General features: G+C 42.4%; 2 protein-coding genes across 3 annotated transcripts; one reads left to right on the top strand and one right to left on the bottom strand.

Annotated features, from left to right (window-relative positions):
- Positions 1-1,096: 1,096 nt before the first annotated feature.
- On the bottom strand, positions 1,097-5,386 carry agr1 (anterior gradient 1). The gene is made up of 8 exons (XM_062401841.1): positions 5,296-5,386; positions 4,431-4,552; positions 4,280-4,343; positions 3,641-3,693; positions 2,989-3,065; positions 2,722-2,785; positions 2,032-2,115; positions 1,097-1,252 (listed from the first exon to the last, which is right to left on the bottom strand). The coding sequence occupies exons 1-8, from the start codon at positions 5,301-5,303 to the stop codon at positions 1,203-1,205; spliced, it is 522 nt and encodes a 173-aa protein (XP_062257825.1). The 5' UTR covers positions 5,304-5,386; the 3' UTR covers positions 1,097-1,202.
- A 1,475-nt stretch (positions 5,387-6,861) lies between these two features.
- On the top strand, positions 6,862-24,064 carry traf3ip1 (TNF receptor-associated factor 3 interacting protein 1). Of its 2 annotated transcripts, XM_062403136.1 has the most exons (17): positions 6,862-7,098; positions 7,821-7,889; positions 9,213-9,374; positions 10,058-10,186; positions 10,871-11,290; positions 11,373-11,438; positions 11,659-11,679; positions 11,877-11,900; positions 12,613-12,688; positions 13,003-13,023; positions 14,082-14,169; positions 15,284-15,376; positions 15,590-15,725; positions 15,811-15,847; positions 15,966-16,042; positions 21,105-21,322; positions 21,687-24,064. In XM_062403136.1, exons 1-17 carry the CDS (start codon positions 6,976-6,978, stop codon positions 21,850-21,852), a joined length of 1,926 nt encoding a protein of 641 aa, XP_062259120.1. In that variant the 5' UTR covers positions 6,862-6,975; the 3' UTR covers positions 21,853-24,064. The 2 variants fall into 2 exon arrangements, with proteins under 2 accessions (XP_062259120.1, XP_062259122.1); XM_062403138.1 differs by lacking the exon at positions 11,659-11,679 and having other exon boundaries at positions 6,863-7,098.
- The last annotated feature ends 396 nt before the right edge of the window (positions 24,065-24,460 follow it).

Raw genomic sequence — 24,460 nt, 5'->3', positions numbered from 1 at the left:
CCAGTTCAGAGGAATGCAAAGTGAGTGTGTTTCCAGGATGCATCTTATTATTAGTGATAATTAGTTGTGAGAAACAGGACTTCCCCTGATTTATGTCTTTACCTCTCCACGTGTTCGTGTTTCAGGAGGTGAAGGCACGAGAGCCGTGGAGCCGCAACAATTAAAAACAAGCTCATTAATCCTGAACCTGAGAAACAACTGCATGTGAGCTATTTGTGGAATCTGCTGCTGCTCGGTTCCATTCTGTCTCGAGTTGTTTTCAGATGGTGTTTTCTGCAGTTGTCGGGAAGGAGGAGCAATAAAGAGAAAAACAGAGAAGCTGCAGAATTACCCAAAAGTCAAACGCCACAATATGACGTCTGTCGAACTTCAGGAGGGAACACTCAGCAGCAGATTGATGATCACCCAGTGAAATTATGTTGTACCAAGGTCACAGTGCAGATTGAATATAGGAATGTCATTATATAGTATACCTGTGCAATGAATGTGATTAACCTACATGTTAGTTTTTAATAGGTTTTCTGTGAAAAAATTCAGACTGAATGAGACTTTGAACATCTGTGCTACACTGCCATCTAGTGGCAAATACTTGCTAATTTCTGTCTGACACTAACCATTTTAAATTACCAGTTACAATCCAATGGGATTCAATTATGTCCCTGTTGTTATTACATGGTGGGAAAAAAAACATCACCATCATCACTACACAGCCTTTTGAATGAAGTACATTGGTTGTTGCACCAAAAACTGAACATGAAAATACAAACCATCATGAAAATATATTCTGCCATTGAACCGGTTTGTCAGGTTCTTATGTTCCAGCCTTTAAATGTAATAGAGAATGTTGTTTCATTGATTGAAAACTTGAAAATCTGTTTTCAAATTATTCTTTTGAAAGCTTTGAGACATAAAAACCAGCGTGTGAATGTGTTATATGTGAAGCATCTTAATTCTTAAAAAGACTAAATAATATGTTTGCTTTTCTTGTTTCTGAATTATTACGTAAATTGAAGTGAACCAAAAGTTGTGCCGCCCTCAATACCCACACAATTCTCTGGGTACAATTACTTAAGTGTCAATAAAAAGGACGCAATCCTTTGCTTATTGTTTACTGACATTGTTTATTGAGCTCTGAGCAGCTGGTAAACACTTGACCAGTGAGCAGCTCCCAGTATGACTGGAGGCTGCAGAGGCGTCACAGGCTACAGCTCAGTGTGCAGCAGGACTTTGGCTTTCTTCATGTTTTGGGCCACTGTTGAAAAAGAGAGAACAAATAAGAATAAAGGCCACGGCTGTCTTTCTGTAATGGAACGACTTATAAGTAAAGGCTACACAAGCTGTTGTTTTCACTCCGGGCGCTCACATCAGCTCTCTGACGTCTGCTGCACAGAGAATGAAAAGGTTTTGCTTTTATGATTTTGTGTTGGATCAAACTGAATAATGGGACCAGTCCTACAGACACATGCTGGAAGCAGAGCTGCAGTTATTCTTAGGCACAGAGGATGAAAGGCATTCATGCACATACATAATCTATGTTCCTAGAGCAATGTTGATTAATGGTGCTTTAATTCCTGTCTGATTTAACAGATCACCTCAAGTATTTTTGTGATTCTGATCAGATCAGTTTCTTTATCAATGAGAGTTGTTTAGATGTTAATTGGACTAATTGTTATGTGTGTTTTCAATTTGGTGCAGCTCTAAGAAAAGAATCTGGATTTACTGAATTTGAATGTGGTTTCATAAATGAACTATTGAACCGTGTGCTGCACTGAGAAACTTCTGGTTTCATGAGATTCTAGGATCTTGTTGATTGAAATGAACTGTTGAAAAAAACAGGCTCTTGATTTTGAGTTGAACTGAAATCTTCTCTTAAATTGGACAAATGGATGTGTGGAAGATGCCGTTACAGTAGAGAACTGTAGCTGTATCTTGTCCCACCTGCATAGACCTAAAACATGTTAAAGTCTCTCTCTACGTAAATAAAGTCCCCCCCCCCCCCCCCCCCAAAAGTGTCATTGGATGCTCACTCACATATTTCCATGTCAGTGGGCTCGTACGCGTAGAGGCGGTTTTCGTACTTTCCTACAATGTTTATGCGCACCCTCATGGACGGATCTGCACAAAGACACACACACACACAAACACACACAAACACACACACACGTTGCAGAGGAGAGCGGTTAATGAGTGTCAGAGCTGTTTTGGCTGTTGCTGTTCTTCAGTTTAGTTGACTGCTCTTGTTTCTGTCTTTAAAAGCATTATGAAATTATTAAACTGACGTACAGGGTGGGGTGGGGGGGGTGAGGGGGGGGGGGTGAGGACATGTTTAAGAAAGAGAAACAGCTGGTTACATGGCTGTAAGTCTAACAGCTCAAACAGAACTTCAGGTACCAGTCCTCCCATAGCCTCATTAAAAACCCTGCACATGCTGAGTCCATCAGCAGGTGTTGATTTCACCATGTGATCAAACGGGCTTGAATCCCTATTCTGCTAAAAGAAGAGAAGAAACTAACTGTGCCAAAGAAAATACTCAAAATCAGTTTTGGACTAAACCCTGCAAACTTTTAAATATGCACTTGATACGGGAACAATACCAGACATTTAAAATATTCAGAGGATATACCAGCACTAAAACAAATCTCATTAAAACTTAAAGGATTGTAAGAGGGGGAATATACTGTCAACTATCTCAAAAGCTTTGTTATGATATAAATATTTTACCAACGAAGAGTATTCTAGGAACATAGTAGCCATCGGGGGACATGTTCTTGTCCTCAGGCTCCTCCTGTAAAAAGCACATCATATAAACAGCAGGACTATAAAGTGCATAGGAAGAATGAAGCAGATAATTCTAGACACTATTCTTCTTTGCACATCGTTTTAACCATTAGGTATGTCTGTTGTTGTTGTTTCTCTAGTGTCTCTATCAGCTGTCTACTGTATTCCAGTGTAGAAGAGCTGCTGTGTGTGTAATAGATCTTTCTTTACCACCAGGTTGACCATGATGAAGTTCTGTTTGGCCATTTTCTGGATGTTCTTCTCGGCCACGAACGCCTTCTTCAGTGCTGCCGAGAGAATTCTGTTTAGTTTCATTACGACAACATTAGAGCAAAGTAAAGTAGTCATGATCATATGTTCTAAAGATACTGTTCCCCCGAAGCCAAATTCAAACAGGAGCCAGTGTGGCAGCAGGTAGTGTGGACACAGCAGGGGACTGTGGGGGTTCACAGGTTGTGTTCATAAACAAAACTGAATATCAGTGTGAGTTCTCGTGTCAGAAGTTGCTCCAGATATTACGCTACATGGTTTAAATTCCTCTGGGTTGTGAACCACACTCAGAAATGCTCAGGCTGTTGAATCTCCTGCCTGATGTCAAACATGAAAACCAGGCTCTCCTCTGTGGGTGGGCGGGTTGAGGTGTGTGTTTAAGATCTTACAGGTGGAGACTTCCACTGAAGAAAAACCAGCTAAGGTGAATTATGAATAGAATTCGGGACAATTTCAGTTCCCGCTCGGCAGGTAATGAAGAATGTGTCTGTTGTGTTCCCTGTGAAGACCGAGCCCAGGTGCGGATTAGCCGGCCGGGCCGATTCTATTACACCCAGGCCCTTTTTAATGAGGCAGAGTCACTGCAGGGTACCTTCGCTGTGCGGGCAGTCCTCTCGATGATGGATGACCATCAGCGGCTTCTTACTGTGTGAACAAAACCACAGAGTCACAACGTCAACACATTCCTCAGCACAATGCAACAGTGGGTGTGACAACACAAACCCTGAAGTGAGCAGGACGACAACAAAAACAGAAAGATCATTCACTGTACGGGACGGGAACTGGGTTTTACTCCAATAGAGGAGTGTTACAGTGCTGTAGTTCAACCTCAGTGTGAACCTGTGAGGCGTCTAATCCTCCTCGTGGGTACATGGGGAGAATAACCATGCTGAAAATATACCAGCACACGAAATACATCATAATAGTTTGTGATTTACACAGTATTTACATACAGTAATATGTACAAGTTTTTATTTCAGGCTCAGAAATCTATCAATGACTCATCGAAAGTATCTTTAATTAGAGAGCAGTGTTTCCATCTCTTTCTGTGTGTGTGTGTGTGTGGGGGGGGGTGATATTAATTCATATGCATTTACATCTGTTCGACCCGAGCATTGACGATCCGGCTAAAGTGGGGAAATTAAAGGAGGAGCACGGCAGGTTCTCATTTACATTCTGCTCTCACACATCAGAGGAACACTCAGGACTGGTATGGAGGTGGAAGTCTTACTTGACGGACGAAATCAACAGGCCCTCTTCATAGTCCTTCACCCAGGTAATATTTCTCCCCCATCCTGCAAGGGGGAAGAAATTGTGATGTGGTGAATCTTGTGAGGTAATCATTCTTGAGAAGGACTTGAACCAATGAGCATCGCCCCCACCTCTAGACAGGGACTTGGCTTTCACAGCCTTCCTTCTGGCTTGCTCCCCGGCACCGGCACAGGTGCCGATGAGCAAAGCGAGCAGGACCAAGCGGAGCATCACTTCCTTTCCTCTGAGAGCCCTGCGGGGTGACAGTCGGAGAGAGAGCGATGAGGCAGGAGTGGAATTCTGTGACACGTTCATTTGGGAAGGCGTTTTTTGATTTGTTGTGTTTAACCGCCGCGATCAGCCGACTGGCTAACAGCACACCTCACTCACCAAACAAGCTCGACCGGGCTCAGGTACAAACGACTGTGTACAGAAGGCAAGTGGAGCGAGAAGCATTGTGTTCATGTGAAATCTTCACTATTAATTCTTATCAAGACTTCCGCTGGTGACATGTTGTAATTGAATAAAACATTTTAAATTAGTAGCATTTAAATGGCACTTACTTTTAGCACTTTCTAGTTTTGCTTTTTTGAAGAAATTGTACTTTCTTGATTATTGTTGTTCTAGGTCATGGTTGAATGCACTTATTGTAAGTTGCTTTGGATAAAAGTGTCGGCTAAATTAACTATAATGTAATGTTATGTAGTAATATTGTTGGGATCTTGAGTTCCATGTACGTTAATCATGTGTTTTTTGGGTATGAAAGTGAATCAGCAACTGACAAAAGAAATCATTGATCCAACAACCTCTTAAAAGCAAAGCAGTGTCAAAAGTGAGTTTAAAATAATTACATAAAATCTCTGGAAGCCATAATCACACACAACATGTTCGGTAACAAGTTTTTAACTCAATTCATCACACAATATAAAGTTTTTTCATACAAAAGGTATTTCATTCCAGTTTCTCTGTTTGCAGATAGAAGAGTAGAAGTCTTACCTCGACATCGAGAAGCAACAGGCGTCTGCACTTATCCGCGCCCGTGTTTCCTCTTTTGTCAGTGGAACTCACCAAACAGGTCAATCAAAGTGTTCTATGAATACAAAAGACGAGTCACTCTCTGACACAGACACACACACACGCAGTTACACAAACTGCCGGCGATCATCAAACAGCAGATATCAAAATCACAGTTTTCCTCTGTGACACTTAAAATCCACTCAAGCCATTTTCCTCTCGTGAACAACGATCAGACTCTTGTACGTTTAGAGGGGATGTTAAAATAATGTTTATTATATTTGTGTGTATCCTGAGGAGTTCAGAGGAATACCAGCACTGTGTTAAATTTATGTCCACTAAAGCTTATGTGAGGATACAAAACAATGATACAAGTAGACATGTTCTGCTGATACACTTCTTTAAATGACCGAATGTTAATGTTAATGTTAGGAGCTTAATTGTTTGTTTTATGGAAGAAGTATCCTGGTCTTTTCCACTGCCTTACAAACACCCACATGTTCCTCATGGTCAGCCATTGAGATGGAGGATTATCAAAGGACTAGCTGGATCTCATGTTCATAGATCGTATTGATATTTAACAGTTTCATCACAATTAGGCTCCTTGTCAAATATAGCATGTATATGACATATAAGAAGACTCAAGTGTGTCTATCCCTGTATCTCTCTATCTCTCTCTCTATCCACCTATCCCTGTATCTTTCTCTCTATCTATCTACCCTTCTATCCTTCTATCCATCTCTCTCTCTCTCTCTCTCTCTCTCTCTCTCTCTCTCTCTCTTTATCCATCTATTCCTGTATCTTCTAACCCTATATCCCTCTCTCTATCTCTCTATCCCTCTATCCATCTATCTCTCTCTCTCTCTATCCATCTATTCCTGTATCTATCTCTCTATCCCTCTATCTATCTCTCACTCTATCTATCCTACTATCCCTCTACCCCCCCCTCTCTCTCTAACCATCTATTCCTGTATCTATCTCTCTTTCCCTCTATCCATATTTCTATCTCTCTATCTATCCACCCTTCTATATACCTTTCTATCCTTCTATCCATCTCTCTCTATCTCTCTTTATCCATCTATTCCTGTATCTTCTAACCCTATATCCCTCTCTCTATCTCGCTATCCCTCTATCCATCTATCTACCCTTCTATATACCCTTCTATCCTTCTATCCATATATCCCTCTGTCTCTATCTGTCTCTCTGTCAATCTATTCCTGTATCTCTCTATCTCTCTATCCCTCTCTCTCTACCTCTCTATCTATCTATCTATCTATCTCTTTCTCTCTCTATCCATCTATTCCTGTATATATCCCTCTCTCTCTCCCTCCCTCCATCTCTCTCTATCTTTCTCTCCCTCTCTCTCTCTACCTCTCTATCTATCTCTTTCTCTCTCTATCCATCTACTCCTGTATATATCCCTCTCTCTCCCTCTCTCTCCCTCCATCCCTCTCTCTATCCTTGTTAGCCGTTGCTGTGGTCACAGGCCGGCTCTTAGCAACCGAAAGCTCCCTGCGCACGCGCACTCTGGAGCCCCGATGCATTGTGGGCCGTCAGAGTATTGACATAGCAACCGGGCGCCAGACGGAGTGTCTCCTCCCGGATGAGTGTCCTCTGTCCCCGCGTCCCCCCGACGGTCCGGCGCTGTTTGCCCGCGGAGCGATGAACGCGGCGGTGGTGAAGAAGACCCAGGACACGCTGGGCAAGGTCCTGAAGAAACCGCCTCTCACGGACAAGCTGCTGAGCAAACCTCCGTTCCGCTACCTGCACGACATCCTCAGCGAGGTGAGGCTAATCCCTGCGGGCTGCGACCCAGCTAGCATACCGAGCTCCGTGTGCTAACCCCGGGGAGAACATGTTGGTTGTATGTTCACATCCCTTTTTATAGACGCGTTCTCCAGCGGGACGTGTGTGCAGAGAACACGGACACACGAGCCACTTAGCGCGGGGATAGCCACGTTAGCATGAACTAAGCTAACCGAGGAGGTTTCGTTTAACTTCGCTGCACCGGTACTTCCTCCGTTGACCCGAGACGTTAAAACCAGTACGACCAACCAGACATGGAGCTACTGGCGTAAACCAGCAACACACTGGGAGGCGGACTGTTCGGTTAATGGTTGTGGAGTTAGCCAGTTAGCTCGCCATATCACAGGCGTCGTCCAGTTGCTAGGTACGACTGGTGCCCCCGCATGAGTGTCAACAAACCAGTTCTAATCCACTTTAGCTGGCACTGGAGGAAACTACGGTGGCTGCTACGTTAGCTAAATGTGTCTGTATATCTATCTATCTATCTATCTATCTATCTATCTATCTATCTGTATTTATATCTTTCTACCTATCTCTCTCGCTATCTCTCTATTTCTTTATCTATCTATCTGTATATCTATCTATCTATCTATCTATCTTTATTTCTATATATCTCCCTATCTACCTAGTTTTAGTTATATGTAACTTTATTTTAAAAATGATCTAATAATTCAGTGTGAAACCTTTATTTACCAACACAGGTCATCCGGGTCACTGGATTTATGAAAGGCCTGTATGGAGAGAATGACATGAAGTCAGACAATGTGAAGGTAAGTCGAATACACTCACTTGGTTTTGGTCACAAAATTGATATCACTATTAGGGTAACAGTGTTCTTCTCGTATCCTTTGGTCTCAGTTTAATGTCCCTAAGCATCAGCCTTGTGTAGGGGATCACTTGTGCATTACATGGGACGCTCTAAAGGTGTCTGTGTGTGTGTTTGTAACCCTACACACTGGCTGCGTAACACACTCTGAGTGAGAGGAACTGGCAGGACATGAGTGTGAGGGCCTGTAAAGGTGTTAGAACTCAGGTCTGTCAATACTAGATACGAAGGTGCTTGGTTTGGAGGGGAAAGTCTGAGATAAATGTTAGTGTTTAAAACTAGAAGCCTTGCTAATGGCTTTAACTGTAATTAAATTGAACTTGTCATTGCTGTTATTTCAATTTAAAGTTTCTTCATTTCTGCCAGGTTTAAAGAGTACAGTACAGCCATTATTAACTAGTACCCGTGATTCACAATAATATTTAATGTTAATTATTCATTTTATTTATTGTCCATGCCCCGGTGTAAGAGTCTGTTGGATAGAAATGCTCTAAAGGGAACATTGCAAAGACTTATCACCTATTATAAGTGACAGGTCAGGTGGCTGCATCAGCTGCTAGTCCTTATGTTACATAGTTGGCAGGCTCTTCAGATACAGGCGGCTCATAGACAAGACACACGGCTTAGTCGGGTCATTTGTCTCGAGTAGTGTCTGTTCTGTTTACATGTTGAATGTTAGTGTTATCGTAATATCGATATATAATATATATAGTAGCGTTGTCTCTTCCACAGTAAAATACAGGGCAGTTATCTATACAGATCAAAGCGAACCCAACTTTAAAATATATACTAAGTACCTGTTTCCTGAAAGGGTTAAATTAAATCCAGGTTTTCTGTTTCCTCCTGTTTACCCACAGGTTCCTCATTGTCATCAATTGAGATTAAGGATTATCCCTTGAATTGCTGGATCTCATGTTCATAAATCTTAAACATTAGGCACCTTGCAAAATATAGCATGTATATAACAAGTATCCCCACAGAATAATAATGTAATTGTGATTGTTGGGTAAGTTATGGTAAGAAACTTGGTGTGAGGACAGATGTCCAGCAACTATGCACAACTATGCCTGATGTGTAGACTTGTAGCAAGCTGGAGTAAATTGTGTTGATCTCTGCAGCTGTGTATCTATCTCAAGGGTTTTAATTACTCTGAGCTGTGTTGGAAAATGACTCCCATTGGAGATCTCACACTTTCACTGCCATATCCTCTCTCGTGTCTCTCCTGTGCATCTCTTGTTTACCACAACCTCCTTTTTTATCTTTCTAGGATAAAGACTCCAAGATAGCCTTCCTCCAGAAGGCCATTGATGTTGTGATGCTGGTGAGTGGTGAGGCCCTGGCAGCAAAGCCAGCACGCATTGTGGCTGGTCACGAGCCCGAGAAAACAAATGAGCTGCTGCAGGCCATCGCTAAGTGCTGCCTCAACAAGGTCTGTCTTCTTATTTTACACCCCCCCCCCCCACACACACACACACACGCAAACAAGCTGACAATTAAATTAAAAACTCTCTCCAGTTTTTTTATAATATACACTGAAAGAAAATTCATTGTATATTATATTTCACATCAAATATTATCCTCCTGGCAAAAAGTTTGAGCCTCCTCAGTGAGAACTTTGAAATATTAAATTGCACCCTGGAGATTGAGTGTAAACAGATGAGCTGGTGCCTGGGGGGTTGATGGATTTTGATAGCATGTCATGTCCCACAAGTGTTAAGGTGTTTCTGTAATGTGTAGATAGCTCTGAAAGCTCATAAAGGTGCTCTTGTAACTTGTAAACAGAGTCAGATGAGGCAGCTGTTGATGAACATACCTGCTGATAAATCCAGTAAAAATAGGCAAAATAGAAATTTAAGCTTTTAAATAATTTTGTGTTCTTAAATCAGGTTTCCCTTAAAACACTAAATGCTGGTAGCATATATATATATGTATTTATAGTTGCTGTTGTGTCATACAGTGATGCACTATTTAACCTTATTGTTGGGCCACTTATACATTCATCTACATTCTACATGATTTTTTTACATAGTAAGTCAACCAACAGTAATTGTAACTTTTTAATATTGTGGCTGTATTTAATGGAGTTGCTCTTCTGCAATAAAAAATGTGTAGATGCCAAGTGATGATGCAGTGAAGCGAGTACTTGGTGGAGAGAAGGTGGACTTGAAGACTAAAGCCAGCACCTCCAGGTCCCAGGACAAGGAGAACAGGGAAGAACGTGAACGTCACCTAGATAGAGAGGTGAGAATCATCAGCTCCACTCAAAAGCTGCTTTCAGACATGCACTAACTGTGAGAATATAGAGTCACTCTCTGTGGATATTCTCCAGTGTTTCTCCTTCCAGCCCCCGGTATTCTCACATGGGCTCATTAATGAGCCCATGTGAGAATACAGCAAGAGATTCTCCAGAGGATTCACTGTGAACGAGTGGGCGTTTTGATGACACTTGACAGATGCAAAACGGGGGAAAAAAATAAAAGTATACAAAGATATCAGGATGAAAAAGATCTGCCATAAACGTAGAAGACAAAGATACAGAGATGTAAACTTCAGAAGGCAACGAGATTCGAGAGGTTTTGGCATTAAGGGGCCGAGCAGTGACAACGTGATATAAACAAAAATGCTTTTTCTCTGAAGTGGAATGTATTCATCATGTTCTGTGTCCTGCCTGCTGCACCAGCCCTCACCTGAAGGATTTCTGTGTTGTTGTGAACACATTTGAGCAGAGAATTGGGAATTTTACACATACGGCTCAGCCATTCATACGACCTGATATGTATTTTCAATGTTAACCTTTAGCTTTGCTAGCTGCAGGCTTGTTTTAACAACAAACGTGTAGAGTCTGTTCAAATGATAGGCCTTTCAGCACGTGCCTTTGACTCACAATAAATTCTCACCCAATGTTTTGATGTCCTTTTATTTCAGGAAAAGAAAAAGATTTCAAAGCACAAGGGTGGAGGAGACCATAAGGACCCAGACCAGTCCAAAGAGCAGGAGAGTCAACAAAGAGACGGGGAAAAGGAGCACCACGCAGACAGAGACAAACACCACCGCAGCGAACAGGAACACAGCAAAGAACGTGACAAAGACAAGAGCCGGGACCGCGAGCGAGACAAGGACAGGGACAAAGGACGAGTTAAGGAAAGGGACAAGGCGAAGGACAGAGAGAGGGAAAGGGAAAAGGACAAGGAGAGGGGTAAAGAGAAAGAAAAGACAAAGGAGAGGGATTCCAATAGGGACTTGGAAAAAGACAAGGAAAAACGAAGAGACAAAGAGCGAGAGAAAGAGAGGGGACGACACAAAGAGAAGGAAGAAAGCAACAAAACTCTGAATGGAGATAACAAGGTATGAATCTTAAATCTGCGCATATTTTACATCTTGGCAATAAGAGACATTTTTTACATTTAATGTGATGTTTTGTGCTTAGTCCAGAGAACCAGAGGAAACAACGAGCCCAGAAGAGCCCAGCAAAGCAGCCAAACCCGCACCAGCTGTAAGTTCTAACCTCTGCCCCCAAGTATACACCTTTACATTTACACCTTACATTAAGACATTGACATCATTTGATTTTCTCATAGGAAATCATGCTATGATTCTTCTATGTTAACTAAGAATTAGGAATCAGAGTTAGTCTCAGGATTTATGTTTACGTAGCTGAAAAATAATAAACATTTTTATTTTATTTTTAATGCCGTGCCTCTTGGTCATCCAAGGAGCCAACTCCTGCTGAACAGGTATTTAACCCTGCAGAAACAATCAATAGAAAATTAAACTTGTGTACTTGTAGCCACTTAGCGCTAAAATGCCATGGGCTGGCTGGTTGCTTGGTCTAGTGCTTTAGTACATAGGAAACAAGGTGTTGTTCCCTCTTACTAGCAGTGTAATTAATAAGTGTCACATATCGTAACGCTGTGTTCTCTTCTGTGTACAGCCTGCAGAAGCAGTTGAAAACCAGGTAAGAGCTTAACTCTATTTCAATGGTTCAGTAACACCTCTCTTTTCAGGACGTGATGCATGAAGTGTCTTGTGAATTCATAAGCAACTTGCATGCCTCTGGCTTGATTTAGTAAATGTGTTATTTATCGTGCATTTAACATCTGTGCTGCAGCCACCAGGGGGAATCGCTGTGTGTGAGCCGTGCAGGCGTTTACCGTTTATTGATTGATAAAATATATCCTTTCTATATATATATATATATTTTGTGGGGGTTTATTGTTCTGTTTATTTCTGTTTATTGTTCTACAATATTATGTTGTGTTTCTCTGGAGCACCCGTCTTCCTAACTTTGTTGCTTTGTTGTTTTTTCTTGAGGTCTCTGCAGACAGTTTCATTTCAGATGTTAAAGCTTTCAGTGCTTCAAGTCCATTTTCTGTGCCTCTCTCCAGCTACATTCTGTCATTTTCTTTTCTTGTTTTGTTTTCCCTGCTAGAATCTTGCTACGTGCTGCGACCACACTTTGCTTTTCTTTCTTTACAACTTTAATCTTTGATAATCGCAAAGAGATTTGTGCTTAATAGCTCTGTGGCATACCTCAGTGTACCTTCAACTAAAGAAACTAAAGAAAATGATTACTGGTCATGTTCAGGGTGATAGGGAAGACGTATGTGCTTTCACTTCTTCTTATTCTCAAGTTGTATCTTTGTCCTGCTTGTCTTTTGTCCTCTTAGTCTGACAGTCCAGCTAGAATACCCCGGCCTTCGTCTGCTAAGGGGCAGAGGCGGAGACCTAAAACTGGAGATCAAGGTAACCTCCCAAACTCCTTATCCCCCCAACACCCTATTTCTACTACCTATAGCAACAAGTCATGTCTCATGTAATAAATAGAGATGTTTAATATAATGACTGCTAACTGCTTACAATGGAATTGTAGTACAAAGGTTTCTGGTGCAAACTGAAAGAAAGGTAGTACAATAAAATAAACATTATACATTTAAACGTATTCCTGAAGAGATTATAGAGATACACAACATTTTAATTCACCTGTATTTCACAGGGGCACTTTAACTTTCATTGTTGTATTATAATGGACTCCTTGTTTTTCTTGTTGCTGTCAACAGATGGATCTGACAGCGAGGGAGGTAAGAGTTCTGTCTGTCTCATCCAGCTGCATGCAAACATGATTTTTAACATCTACTCAAGAATGTGTACTCTTTAAATCTGTGCCCTTGATCTAAATTATATTCAGAGGTCACGGTTAACTGCAACAACTGAGAAGGAGACTACTGAAACTGATCTCTCTTTATAATTAAAGAAATAACCCACACAACGTTTAGTACTGACTTCTAATCAACTGACCACATTTACAGTATGACTTTCAATGCCCTGAAAACCCCCCATCAGCTTCGATAGCTCCCTAATCTGATCTAATATAATCTGAAACCCATCAAAGAATTGTTTTCCTTAAAAAGTCCCTTCGGGTTCACACTCCACATTGAGTCAGAGAACGAGTGAGTGAGTGAGTGAGTGAGAGAGAGACTCACCCAGTGATTAAGGGGGATGGTGAGCAAGTCAGTCAAGTTTGTTTGTAAAGCCCAATATCAGATTTGGTGTCTACAGTCCCTCACCCAGCCTGCCCTCTCGTGTGTAGAGGGGGAGCTGTATGTGGGAAAAGACTGTTCACAAATAAACACAAAGGTTATAATGGTTTGTAGTAATTCCATAAAATTCAGCGTTAAGTCCAAGTGGATCAAATCTTTTAACAAGTCCATTAATCAGATTTCATCTCATTCAGAATCCCAGAGAAAAATAAGCAAATTTCGCCAATTTGGCAAAAGCAAGAGGAGCCAGTGGGTTCACATCAGGGCGCATGACAGAAACAAGCGAAGGTCAGGTAAAGACTTCAGGGAGCAGCTGAACCTCAGAGCGACTTCCCTAAGAGCAACTGGAAGTTAATGAAAACCTACGCATATGAAAGACTGCAGGGAATTTGGGATGAGAACATGAGTTGAGCCCCAGTGCAAAGAGGTGAGGGAGTCTGCGTGTAGGTGTTTGTTGGTGGAGCTTTTTCAGAGCATTTCAGACAAAGAAAAGAAAACTATTTTATGAAGGTGTGCCCTTGAGTCTCACTATTCACTATGCCATGAGTACATTTAATCCCTGCTATATTATGCTGAGCCATGACTGTTTCCTTTCACAGACGTAGATGCTCAATTAACCCAGAGACCTGTTCCTCAGGCAAATGGAGACGCGGCAGGCTCCTCGGTGCCACTTGACACAGCTTCCAGGTCTGTACAGTCATCAACACCTCCCCCTCACTTAGCAAACTGTTTCGCTGAGGTCGTTGCAGTTGTTATACGGTGCAGATGTAGTGAGGACACAAATACAGACGTGCAGGCAGGTGGTTTAAAGTGAGGTTATCAGCAGATAAGGTGATAACACAAGTTTGCAGATAGGTTCAGATAGAACACGGAGACCTGGACCATTTGGAACGGGACTCTGGGAAGCTGCTCGTATATATGCAGGAGAGGTAATGAGGGGAATGGGAATACCTGTGAGGTTGAACAGAGATAGAGAATAGGAGACATGTGATTGGAACAGAAAGGAAAGATAAGGCCATCTGGTGGCCGGATGGAAAGTGGCAGGAGACCAGAGCAGGTATGAAATAAACAGGGCTGAGACAGGAAGCGTGACAGAGGAACTGCGAAGGATACTAACCAATAATAATGCTCCATTGACCAAACCACCACTCCCCATTCAATATCACTGACTTCCATTGCTCTCATAAGCTGCTCTCCCATTAATCTGTCAAACCTAACCTATATGTGAACAAACTATGACCAGTGCCTGGACAATATCCACTGTAATGCACCACTGCACAGAATAATATGCGCCAGTCATGTTGTTTCAACTAATTATAGTGATCAAGTAATTTAAGAGGGTATCATTTTAGTATTATCACATTTCATTATGGTACATCGCTTTATTCATTTTGTTGTTTACTTAAAATAGTTTGAGCTTTGGTCCTGAATCCAGTCCAGGATTGATTCCAGTAGATTTTACAGTTGAATAATGGACCTTAATTTGGATAGTTCTGTTGTTTTTTGGGGGGCAGCTGTGTTTTTCCAGTTTCACTGTTTTAATACTGTGAATGTTTATTGTTCTAGGTAATTTTCCAAAGATTGTTATCCCCCAAATCAGAAGGACTCAGTGTAGCTGTCACAAAGTAGACGTGTGGCAAATCTCACAGAGAATTTGTCTCGTAAAAGGAGACAAGAAAAAACAAACCAGCTTGTTAGAGGAAACAAAAACTACTTTTTTATATACTAAACACGTTTACTTTGAAAATGTGTTAGTTAAACAGCTTATTTGAATAATGTTTACGATCCTTTAATCCGGCAGCAACAGACGAATAGCTCGGCCCGGCAGTGCTCGCCCAGCACCTCCTCGAGTCAGGAGACAGGAAAGTCACCCTGATGTGACCTCGGCCGAGAGGTGACTTTACCACACACACACACACACACTCACTAATGTCACAATTCAATTTTTTTTAAGGGCAAAGATGAATGCCTCCTCTTCTTTGTGAAAAGATTCACAGTTTGAAAACAGGATTAATCACTGAAGCAGCTTTCTACACTTTCTCCAAAGGAGGTGCATGTGCATACCTCACAGTTTTTGAGTAAGCATTAAGTGAAGCTCTTTGTCCAGACTGTCCAGTGCCAAGCCTTCAGCGCCTGTCATCATGGATGGGAAGAAGCTGTCTGAGGATGAGGAGGATGAAGATGAACAATTCGTCGTTGAGGAGGTTGTCCCTCGACTCTCACACGCTCCTGAGCTGAACGTGGTGAGTAGCTTGAAAAGGGGATTTCTTTAACATCGAGGAGAAACTTATGTCTGGGAGTTATCAACCCTTTTATTCTCTGTTACAGGATACTGCGCAGGAACTCCACAGTGAAGAGAAACACGGTACAGTCAAATATCCTTTTACTTTGAAAGGAGCATTGATGCCCTCTGATTTCTCTCCCACCTGTGGCTTGAGGAAATACGTCTATCACTTCTCCTCTCATTGTTTCTGTCTGTCTAGGTGGTCTTGTGAAAAAGATAATTGAGACCAAGAAAGACTATGAATTGACACCATCCTCCCCCAAATCCAAAGAGCAGGTATGTACCGTTATTGTAGTAGTTTTACTCCATCGCCACAAGAGGGCAGTGTCAGTCTAGTTCTGTTTTTTTAACCCCCCCCCCCCATCAGTTCCTCCAACAATTCTTTCCAGAACGTTACGTGCCCACTGCAGCGCTGGTTATCACAAACAGAAAAATATAAACAAATGGAGTGTTGAGGTGTAATTGCACTGACTTAAAATCACAAAAAAACATATTCCCCTTCAGTGAAGCTGAAGGACTGATAACCAGCCAAGCAGGCATGGCCCCTCACAGACCACACACACCACCGACACGAACATCAAGATGTCTGGCCCAAAATTAGCTTGTTTTCTGGGGTTGCTCCTATCCCAGGTATGCTGTGTTGTGTGAGAGTTTTTCTTCTCGGCTGTGTTCACTGTGAGGAAATCTGACATCTGAGCAGGGAACTAAAGAACAATCCTGGAGACTGTTGTCTACAAATGAGAACGTTGCTGCACAAACATCTTCTTCTGTCCTTCATATTTTCCTTCTTGCCCTAAATGTGTTTGATAAAAGGGAGTGAGGCATTTTGGAAAGACTTTTCCTTCTCATCTCCTCTCACTTCATATTAGACACGATACGCAGGCGTTTTCTCAGGTGACACATTGCTGATGCTCTTGTGTTTCCCTTTGTCAGCTTATTTATTAGCCAGAAAGCCGGCGCTCTGTCATCGTTATTTAGAGTGTGAATCGGTGTGAAGGTTCCAGTTTGGTCTGTCGTCCATGGTGTGAGGTGGCGTACACTGTCTGCTTTGGGTGGTCCTCTCCACTGAAGCATACTCTGCCTGCATCCCTTCCTCGCTGACCACCCTGACTCTAATGGATGCACTGTTTTGGACTGTCACTCATGCACAAAGGCCCCTGATCCATACCCTCCCGACTGCGGCCTCAGACATCATCCCTCATAACTCACACCTGACGTTGTCTCAGTCTGGCCACCAGTTAGCTGAAATAGCCTGGCAGGAATGGGATTTTACCAGCTGTGTTAAATATAGTTTTTAACATACGGCATACAAACATGCATACGTCGACACACACCAGCAAAGTACCCAGGTCTTTGTGTAAAGTGAGCGTAGCCTTGTAGAGTCTGTCCTTATTTTCCTAATGCAGCCTCCTCAGCTTTCAGTGGTTCCAAACCTTCATTCCATGGTATCCTGTCCGGTTTGCAGGGGCAGCTTAGAGCAGGTACATCTGCACACAGGACCAGCTCCAGTCCACCCCTCCGTCATTACTGGCCTTGCCTCGTCAGCTGTATAAAGAACTATAATGACTTCCTTCCTGACATGAAAGGGTGGAGAGGTCAGCTTAATGGAGTTGGGTTTTTTTTCTCCTCGTAATTACGGTAAAACACGCAGGGACAAAAATGTAAATATTGAGCTTCCTCATTCTGTGTGGTATGGCAGGTTTGAAATTTCAGCCGGCGCGATTCACTTTGAGAAGCTCTGATATTTGTCATAACTCTAATATTCAACTTCACGGTCATGGCCAGCCTCTAGTCATTTCTGTGCTTTGGTATTTCTATCCTGCACTGATGCAAAAAGAGGGAATACTTACACTATCAAGTGACCGTGTTTTGCTCTCTCCATCCACTGTGTGTGTGCGACCGAGCACTTTGCTGTATATTTATGGGGACGACCTTTCTTGCGACCCTTCAGCGGCAGTGTATATTATTCCAAGATACTTCTCTTCTTATTTAGACAGAATCTGCCCCCTTGCAGCAGCTGCGTTTTCATAAGATTTTTTGTGTACTCTTTCCCCCCCTTTTCTTTACCCTCATCAAATTAGCCTTGATGAAGGTTTGTAATGTATAAATAAACCCTGTGGCGTACAAATGGACGGCTGTTGAGTGAGAGGCACGGAGGAGAAGGGCCAGAATGCTCTCTGCAGAATTTTCAGGAAAATAAATACTCCCCTCTCCAGACCTCTGGGTCTTCATAAACATCCAGCGTATTTTGTGGAAACATAAGGAAATGACCTTGTGACTTTCCATTAGTCGTTTTACTTTTGTAGAGGTCATATTGACTCGTCGGGAATTTGGCCAGGTTCATGTGAGTACCTACCTGATGCAGCCACGGTCGGTCATCAGGACAGACCTCCAACGTCAGAAGGCATTTAAAATTAGCCTTTCACCCTCCCTGAGAATGTTTGAATGGTAAACCGTTTTATTTCAACATAGTTTTCCATTGTCTGTTATTAAAGCCATTGGTCCCTGAGGAATCCCCCTCCCCCCACTTCACCCCCGCAGCCCAGGGGGGTGATCTCAGTCGTCTCCCCACGGGGATACAGTGACCTTGCAACAACATCCTGTAACCCTGCTGGCTGTAGGTTCTCCTCCTCACCTCACTGACTGCAAGCTATTTTTATGATGTAGCTTGACTCCTATGAAAAAATGGCGAGGAAGCCCATAAACAAACGGTGGGAGCGGATCCTCGTCCCCATGCTCGGCTCTCTGGCTCACATCTCAGATCCGCCTGAAGAAGACACTGTTAGAATCATCAAGGTGTGTGTGTCAGTGTCTCCAAATGAGCATCATGGAGCCAAGAGGATTGTTCCCAGAAACTGCAGAGCTGTTATATGTGCTCTTCAGGGATCCGTCACATAGTTGCAGGCGGTGATGTGAGATTAATTCAACTCACGTTAAAGATTAAGATCAATGGATTCTGCAGCTTGTTTTTCTTGTGCCACTAAACCACCATAACTCCAACTTCACCTTATGTTGATTAATCTTTATTTATAGTCGAAGCAGCTCTAATCAGAGTTTATATATATATTTAATGTCTGTCATCCAGTCGGCCCAACCGAAGTGCAGCTGAGAGACCAACAGCCAATGTGTGAGCCTCTTAGTGGAAGCTGATTTCTGATTATTAGTTATACAGCGAGTGTGTACTTTTTTGTTTTCCCAGTTAATGATACCCCAGAGGTTGCTCCATCACACTGACAGGTCCTGTGCTTTCAACCGTTTTTCTTGTCAGGGGAAACTTTGAAGAATGTTTATTCTCTTGTGCCAGAAAATCCCTCTAAGTCACCCTTAAAGCACACTTTTGCACGTATTTCTATTTAGCTGATTAGACCTTTGATGACATTGTAGTTTGCCTGTCAGTGTTATGGTACGTCCATGTTGACCCTCCTTTGAAGCAGCAGAGTTTTTAATTATTGTTAGAGATTGAACTCAAACATTTTGCCGTCCAACAACAATAATGAAATCAAGATTGAATGATTAATTCATGAACTTTCCCAATGTACGAGATGACACTGAAGGAATGTAACTAGTCCACCTGCCCATTCGAGCATCAGACAGAGGCTCTGTCTTCTCCATTGCCTGGAGCTTTCACCATGTCTGAGATAATGGGAAAACCTGCTCCCCTTCCTCCCCTCTCACCTCCTGCTCCTCTGCGGTCACCACATCTAAATATTGTTCTGTGATCTGGGTGAGAAAAAGGAAAACTAGGAGCACCCGGGTCTCGTAGCCCCCGACAGAGACCTCCATAAAGCAGTGATTTATATCCACCCGAGCAGAGTGCACACGAACCAGGGGTCATGTTTTCACGCCAAGTTTTTTTATTTTCCAACAGAGAAGGAGAAAGGGGGGGGGCGAGGCAGCGAAAGGACGGCAAATAGAATGAAGCCGCGGGTCCTGTCTGGGCTGTGCAGAGCAAACCGCAGCCAGGCAGGCCGAATGAGCCGTAGAGTGTTTGTGTAGCTGCAGGGTTCACAGCGCCCAGTGGAAGCCACCCACCTTGTAGGGGGACCGCCGGGCCAAGGCATTTCAACCCTCACACTCTTGGGCCACCACAAGTGGGTAACGGAGAGAGTGCGGCTGTCAGAAATTTGTACTCGCTCACTGAGAAGAAACGATACCACACAATGTTGTTTCATTGCCATTTCTGCAGCGTGGCCTGGTGGAGTTGCCTTTTAACATTGTAATCACTCGGTTTGTTTTAAGAGATGGCTCGATAAGGAAAATCCCATATGCACCTTTCCTTGTATAGGCTGCGTGACAGGGTGTGTGTTTTGAAGAGGAAGCTGTCATTAGTTCACACACTGTCGCCGGTCGGATTCCTGCTGCCTCGTGAAGGAAGGGTCTCCCGTCTGTGGAGCCAAAAGAGTTGAACTTGAAAGGATGAATAAGTGTAGTAGTTGTTACTCAATACTGTAGTAAAATAACCTCGCTGCCACAGCCTGTTACTAAAATAAACAAGACTTTAAGACCAAGAGTGCGGGCGGGGGTGTGTGTGTGTGTGTGTGTGTGTGTGTCTCCATCCACTGTGTGCTTCACCTGATCCTTGGCTTGGTGTTTGTATGTGTGTGGCTTTATGGTTGCAATACTGAGTGCTTTCGCTTTACGCGCGCGCACACACACACACACACTCAAAAACACACACACACACATACACACATATACTCACACGCATACACTCAGAGGCCTTGCCAAGCCCAGCTGAGCAAACATCATTGGGTTTGCTCCTTGCCAAGGGAGGTCCTTCCCCGATACCTTCCTCTCCTTTTCGCCATCAAGGGAACGAGTGTAATTGGGCTAAAGCAGCCCCCCACTCACACACACACACACACACACACACAACTGCACACCATACACTGGAAGCCCTCACCAGCCAGCATACCAGTCCCCCCCCCCCCCGACTTTGGCCAACACAATTCCGGCACGCGTTTGATCTTTATATATACAGCTAGGTTGGTAGAATTCCTGCCTAACATTTTTAGCCTTGAAATCCTAAACCACTAAATACAGCCCCTTGTTTCAGTCGCTGGCAAAGGTGGGATTCCTAAAGAGGGTTTATTATGTTTTGGTCTAGGGACACACAAGGGATTTGTCTGTGTGTGTTCTTACAGCTGTTTGATACAGAGTGGACTGAAATTCTATCAAATCTTTTGAGTTTCGTACTTTGCCTCGTTAAATGAAATGAGGGTTTCCTCTTCCTCGGACACCAACATGCATTCTCCGAGAGTTGTATTCTTGATGTTTACAGGCTTTGTAAGTCAGACGTATTCTCACATTACACTCATGATTCCACCCTCACTTCCAGAACTGGGTGTCCGAAGCGGCGCGGAAAAAAGAGCGTGACGTGGTGACGAAGGAGATCGAGCGGCTGCGCTCATCCATCCAGACGGTGTGCCGCAGCTCGCTGCCTCTGGGGAAGATCATGGACTACATCCAGGAGGACATGGACGCCATGCAGGCTGAACTGGGCACCTGGCGCCTGGAGAACAAGGAGCACGCACAGGCCTTGGTGCAGGAGCAGAAGTGGGTTGACACGTGCACAACATGCCTTAAGTATTGTGTTGTTGAAAGAATTTTTTTTTATTTCCAGGACCCGTTTGTAACAGATTCTCATGCAAGGGTCATGTTTACTGCTTCCTGTACTTCCTCTTCAGTGGTGCCTTCCAAAAATTATACTAATACTGTTTTGCAGAGAAGAGAAAATCACTGTCACATATTAAGGGACATGTTTAATCAGTCAATGAGACTCTATTTATACATCACTTTTGATACAAACAATAATGTAACACATTGCTTCACATAACACATAATCACATAACATCCTTTTCAGGTAATTCATGTCGACGATTAACATTTGTGCTTGTGTGTTTGTGTGTTTGTGCTGCAGAGCGACAGACCGCGCCGTGGAGCCTCTCAAAGCCGAACTAGTCGAGCTGGAGCAGCTGATCAAGGACCAGCAGGACAAGATTTGTGCTGTGAAGTCCAACATACTGAAGAACGAGGAGAAGATTCAGAAGATGGTGACAGGCATGAATTCCTCTTCCAGAGCCTGAATGTCACTAACTTCTTTAAATGCACTGACGAATTGTATAGGTACGAACACTTCACCCTTCAGAATCGTGGCCAGGACATTTTTCTTGGAGGTTAATGTTGGACGGGACCAAACACAGCACTTTTATGACCTTTTTTTGAGGATGGACCCAAACACATACCTACACAACCTGGGTGGGAAAGAAACTTCTTTTTCGTTGGTAATTAAAATAACATCACGCGTTGGTTTACAGGTCAGACTCTATTCTAACATGTGATTTAAATGGAACAAGCGTGTGATAAAGTCAGAAGTTCACTAGCTGCATATTATAGAATTAATAAATAAATAAAACGATCTTCCTGCTCCACGCCCCAACTTTTCCCCCCCTCGCTCTGAAACTGTGCCTTCCTGGATTGAGCCAGTGCACAGCTTATGACAGTTAGAATAGATAGACGTGTTTAATGCTTGATTTTACCACACCATCATATCCTTAGATTTAAAAGGTTTTTCCTTCTTCTTCTTTCAGTGCTGAGTAAATATATAGAACACAGGAGGAACATTCAAATGAATTATCTCTTTCTTTCATATAGAAATAATTTTTTTTATGTGGAGGGTATCTTAGTTGACTGAATTGGTTGTATCATAACTGTGGTACCGTCCTTGTTTTGAGTTTGTCCAGCGGTCGTTCCGATCGCCCTTTGTTTACCACAACCTCTCAAACTCTTCACATTGTTAAAAACTCATAGTTCACTTGTTATTTCATTTTCTCTTCCACTTTTTACGCACTGTGGCACTTTGATGAGGAGGGGGATCAGGTTAGAAAAATCATTTTGGCAGCACAGCAGTGTTAAATTCCTTTCCTCTCACATTCTCTTATAAATATCTCATAACTCACAACACAGGCAAGACATGGGACAAAAAGAAAGTATAGATCCATCTTTGCAGTGATGATTCAGGATAGCCACCATGGATCGCCCTCCGCTTTATTCGCATCATAGAATTTGCCAAACTCATGCATTTTTTGAGATGACCACAATGTTTGGTTGTATGGCAAATTCTTGTGTGAACATTCAAACCCTTATAAATAGAAAAAATCGTATTTTACGCTCCTACTTAAAGAGATGTGCTTTACACATGTAGCTAACATTGAAATATATATATGAAGCAATACTTGGCTGATGACAGCAGTGACAGATTAGAGTGTAGAGACATCAGACTGAAAGTAATCACCGTCCACAGTTCTCCTCAAATACCCAGTAATAGAAACGTGGCATTGTTCCATCTGTGAATGAAATATAGACGTCTCCGTACATTGTGGCCTATCTCACCCTGAATGAAAATGCAGTTATCATATTTAAGTAATAGTACAAATGTAATTTTACATCGTTGATACTTCCTTATATGCAGTTGCTGCCTCTGTTAGTTCTGTTACAGAATTGCCTCCCAGAGGATTTAGAAGGCCGGTGTTTTAGGAAAACAGTTGCTCTGATGAATGTAATTGTTCCCTTCCCCATAATAACCAGCGATAGCTACATGTTTTATATTTTTTTTTAGCCATGAAGTGATGATCTGACCGCTCTTGGGCTTCATTTTCAACTGTCTTAGCATTTAAACATTCAACACATCTGTGCTAAGAACATGAATTTGTTCTGTGATGTCTCTGATCTCATGGTTTACTATGAATGTAAAAACTATTCGTAAATGGAAAGTAAAACAAACCTTGAAAAAATAAAAAAATAAAGCCATGAATGGTGCATAGAACAGACTGGTTTGAAATTTAACCAACTTCCAAATAGCAAATTTTGTCATAGCTTGTTTTTGCTAAGTAGTTTTTAAAATAAAGCTAAACTAATATTTTTCGAAAAGGGAAAATCTGGATTCTACAGGGGGGAATTATCTTGATCAATGCTATTTATTTAAGAGCTCGTCAAAATTTAAATTTTACAAACATGTAGTCTGATTTTTACACTATTTTCCTATCAGTATTATATTTAGTCCACCAAATATAAGAACATTTACCTCCTAGAAAAACCGAATTGAATAATCCTAAAACCCCTGAAAAAGTGAGAATCTGCTTGTCCGTGCTTTATGAAAGGACCATTTTCACTCGACATCTTTTGTATCATATCCTTGGTTTCTCTTTAAACTGTACATTATGTATATGTGGAGGCTGTATCATAGTTCAGATAAATATATAATTTTGTAGTGGAGTGAAATAAATGGTTACATTGCAACATGTTGTTTCTGTCTTCTCTTGTTTTCCAGTTGAAAGCGATGACTGTTGCTGAGTTAAGGGTTCAATTCGAGATGAAATTCACTTTATAATAGAAACTTAATGTGAGGTGGCCCCCGCTTTTATTTTGACAAGTCCCTGTAATATCCTCGTGGCGTCTGGTACGTCACACTGTCAAGGAGTTTCTTTTGAAGCCCGCTCTCCACCGCTGACAGAAGTAAAACATTTCACTTCCTCTTTTCTGGCCCTCAAGTAACTTTAGCAGCAATTTATTTTTTTTGTCTGACAAACCACAAAACAGCTGCAACACACACAAAACGTATCAGGAGTCCACTTCTAACAGCTATTGAGCAAAGACTTGGACAGAGCGTTTGTGATGCAGGCTGGGAGATTTAGC

Source organism: Platichthys flesus, chromosome 13 (assembly GCF_949316205.1).
Source record: "Platichthys flesus chromosome 13, fPlaFle2.1, whole genome shotgun sequence".
NCBI classification, from domain to species: Eukaryota; Metazoa; Chordata; class Actinopteri; order Pleuronectiformes; family Pleuronectidae; genus Platichthys; species Platichthys flesus.
The sequence above is the reverse complement of the archived record's forward strand: the minus strand, read 5'-3'. Positions and strand labels throughout refer to the sequence as shown.

Bases quoted from the DNA above. Each gene is read 5' to 3' on its own strand.
- agr1 (XM_062401841.1), bottom strand. The intron at 3,694-4,279 runs GTAAGACTTCCA...TTGTTCACACAG, and splicing joins CTGTTGATTTCGTCCGTCAA to TAAGAAGCCGCTGATGGTCA. The intron at 2,786-2,988 runs GTAAAGAAAGAT...TGCTTTTTACAG, and splicing joins TCATCATGGTCAACCTGGTG to GAGGAGCCTGAGGACAAGAA.
- traf3ip1 (XM_062403136.1), top strand. From the start codon at position 6,976: ATGAACGCGGCGGTGGTGAAGAAGACCCAGGACACGCTGGGCAAGGTC. The intron at 9,375-10,057 runs GTCTGTCTTCTT...AAAAATGTGTAG, and splicing joins CTAAGTGCTGCCTCAACAAG to ATGCCAAGTGATGATGCAGT. The intron at 21,323-21,686 runs GTGGGTTGACAC...TTTGTGCTGCAG, and splicing joins GCCTTGGTGCAGGAGCAGAA to AGCGACAGACCGCGCCGTGG.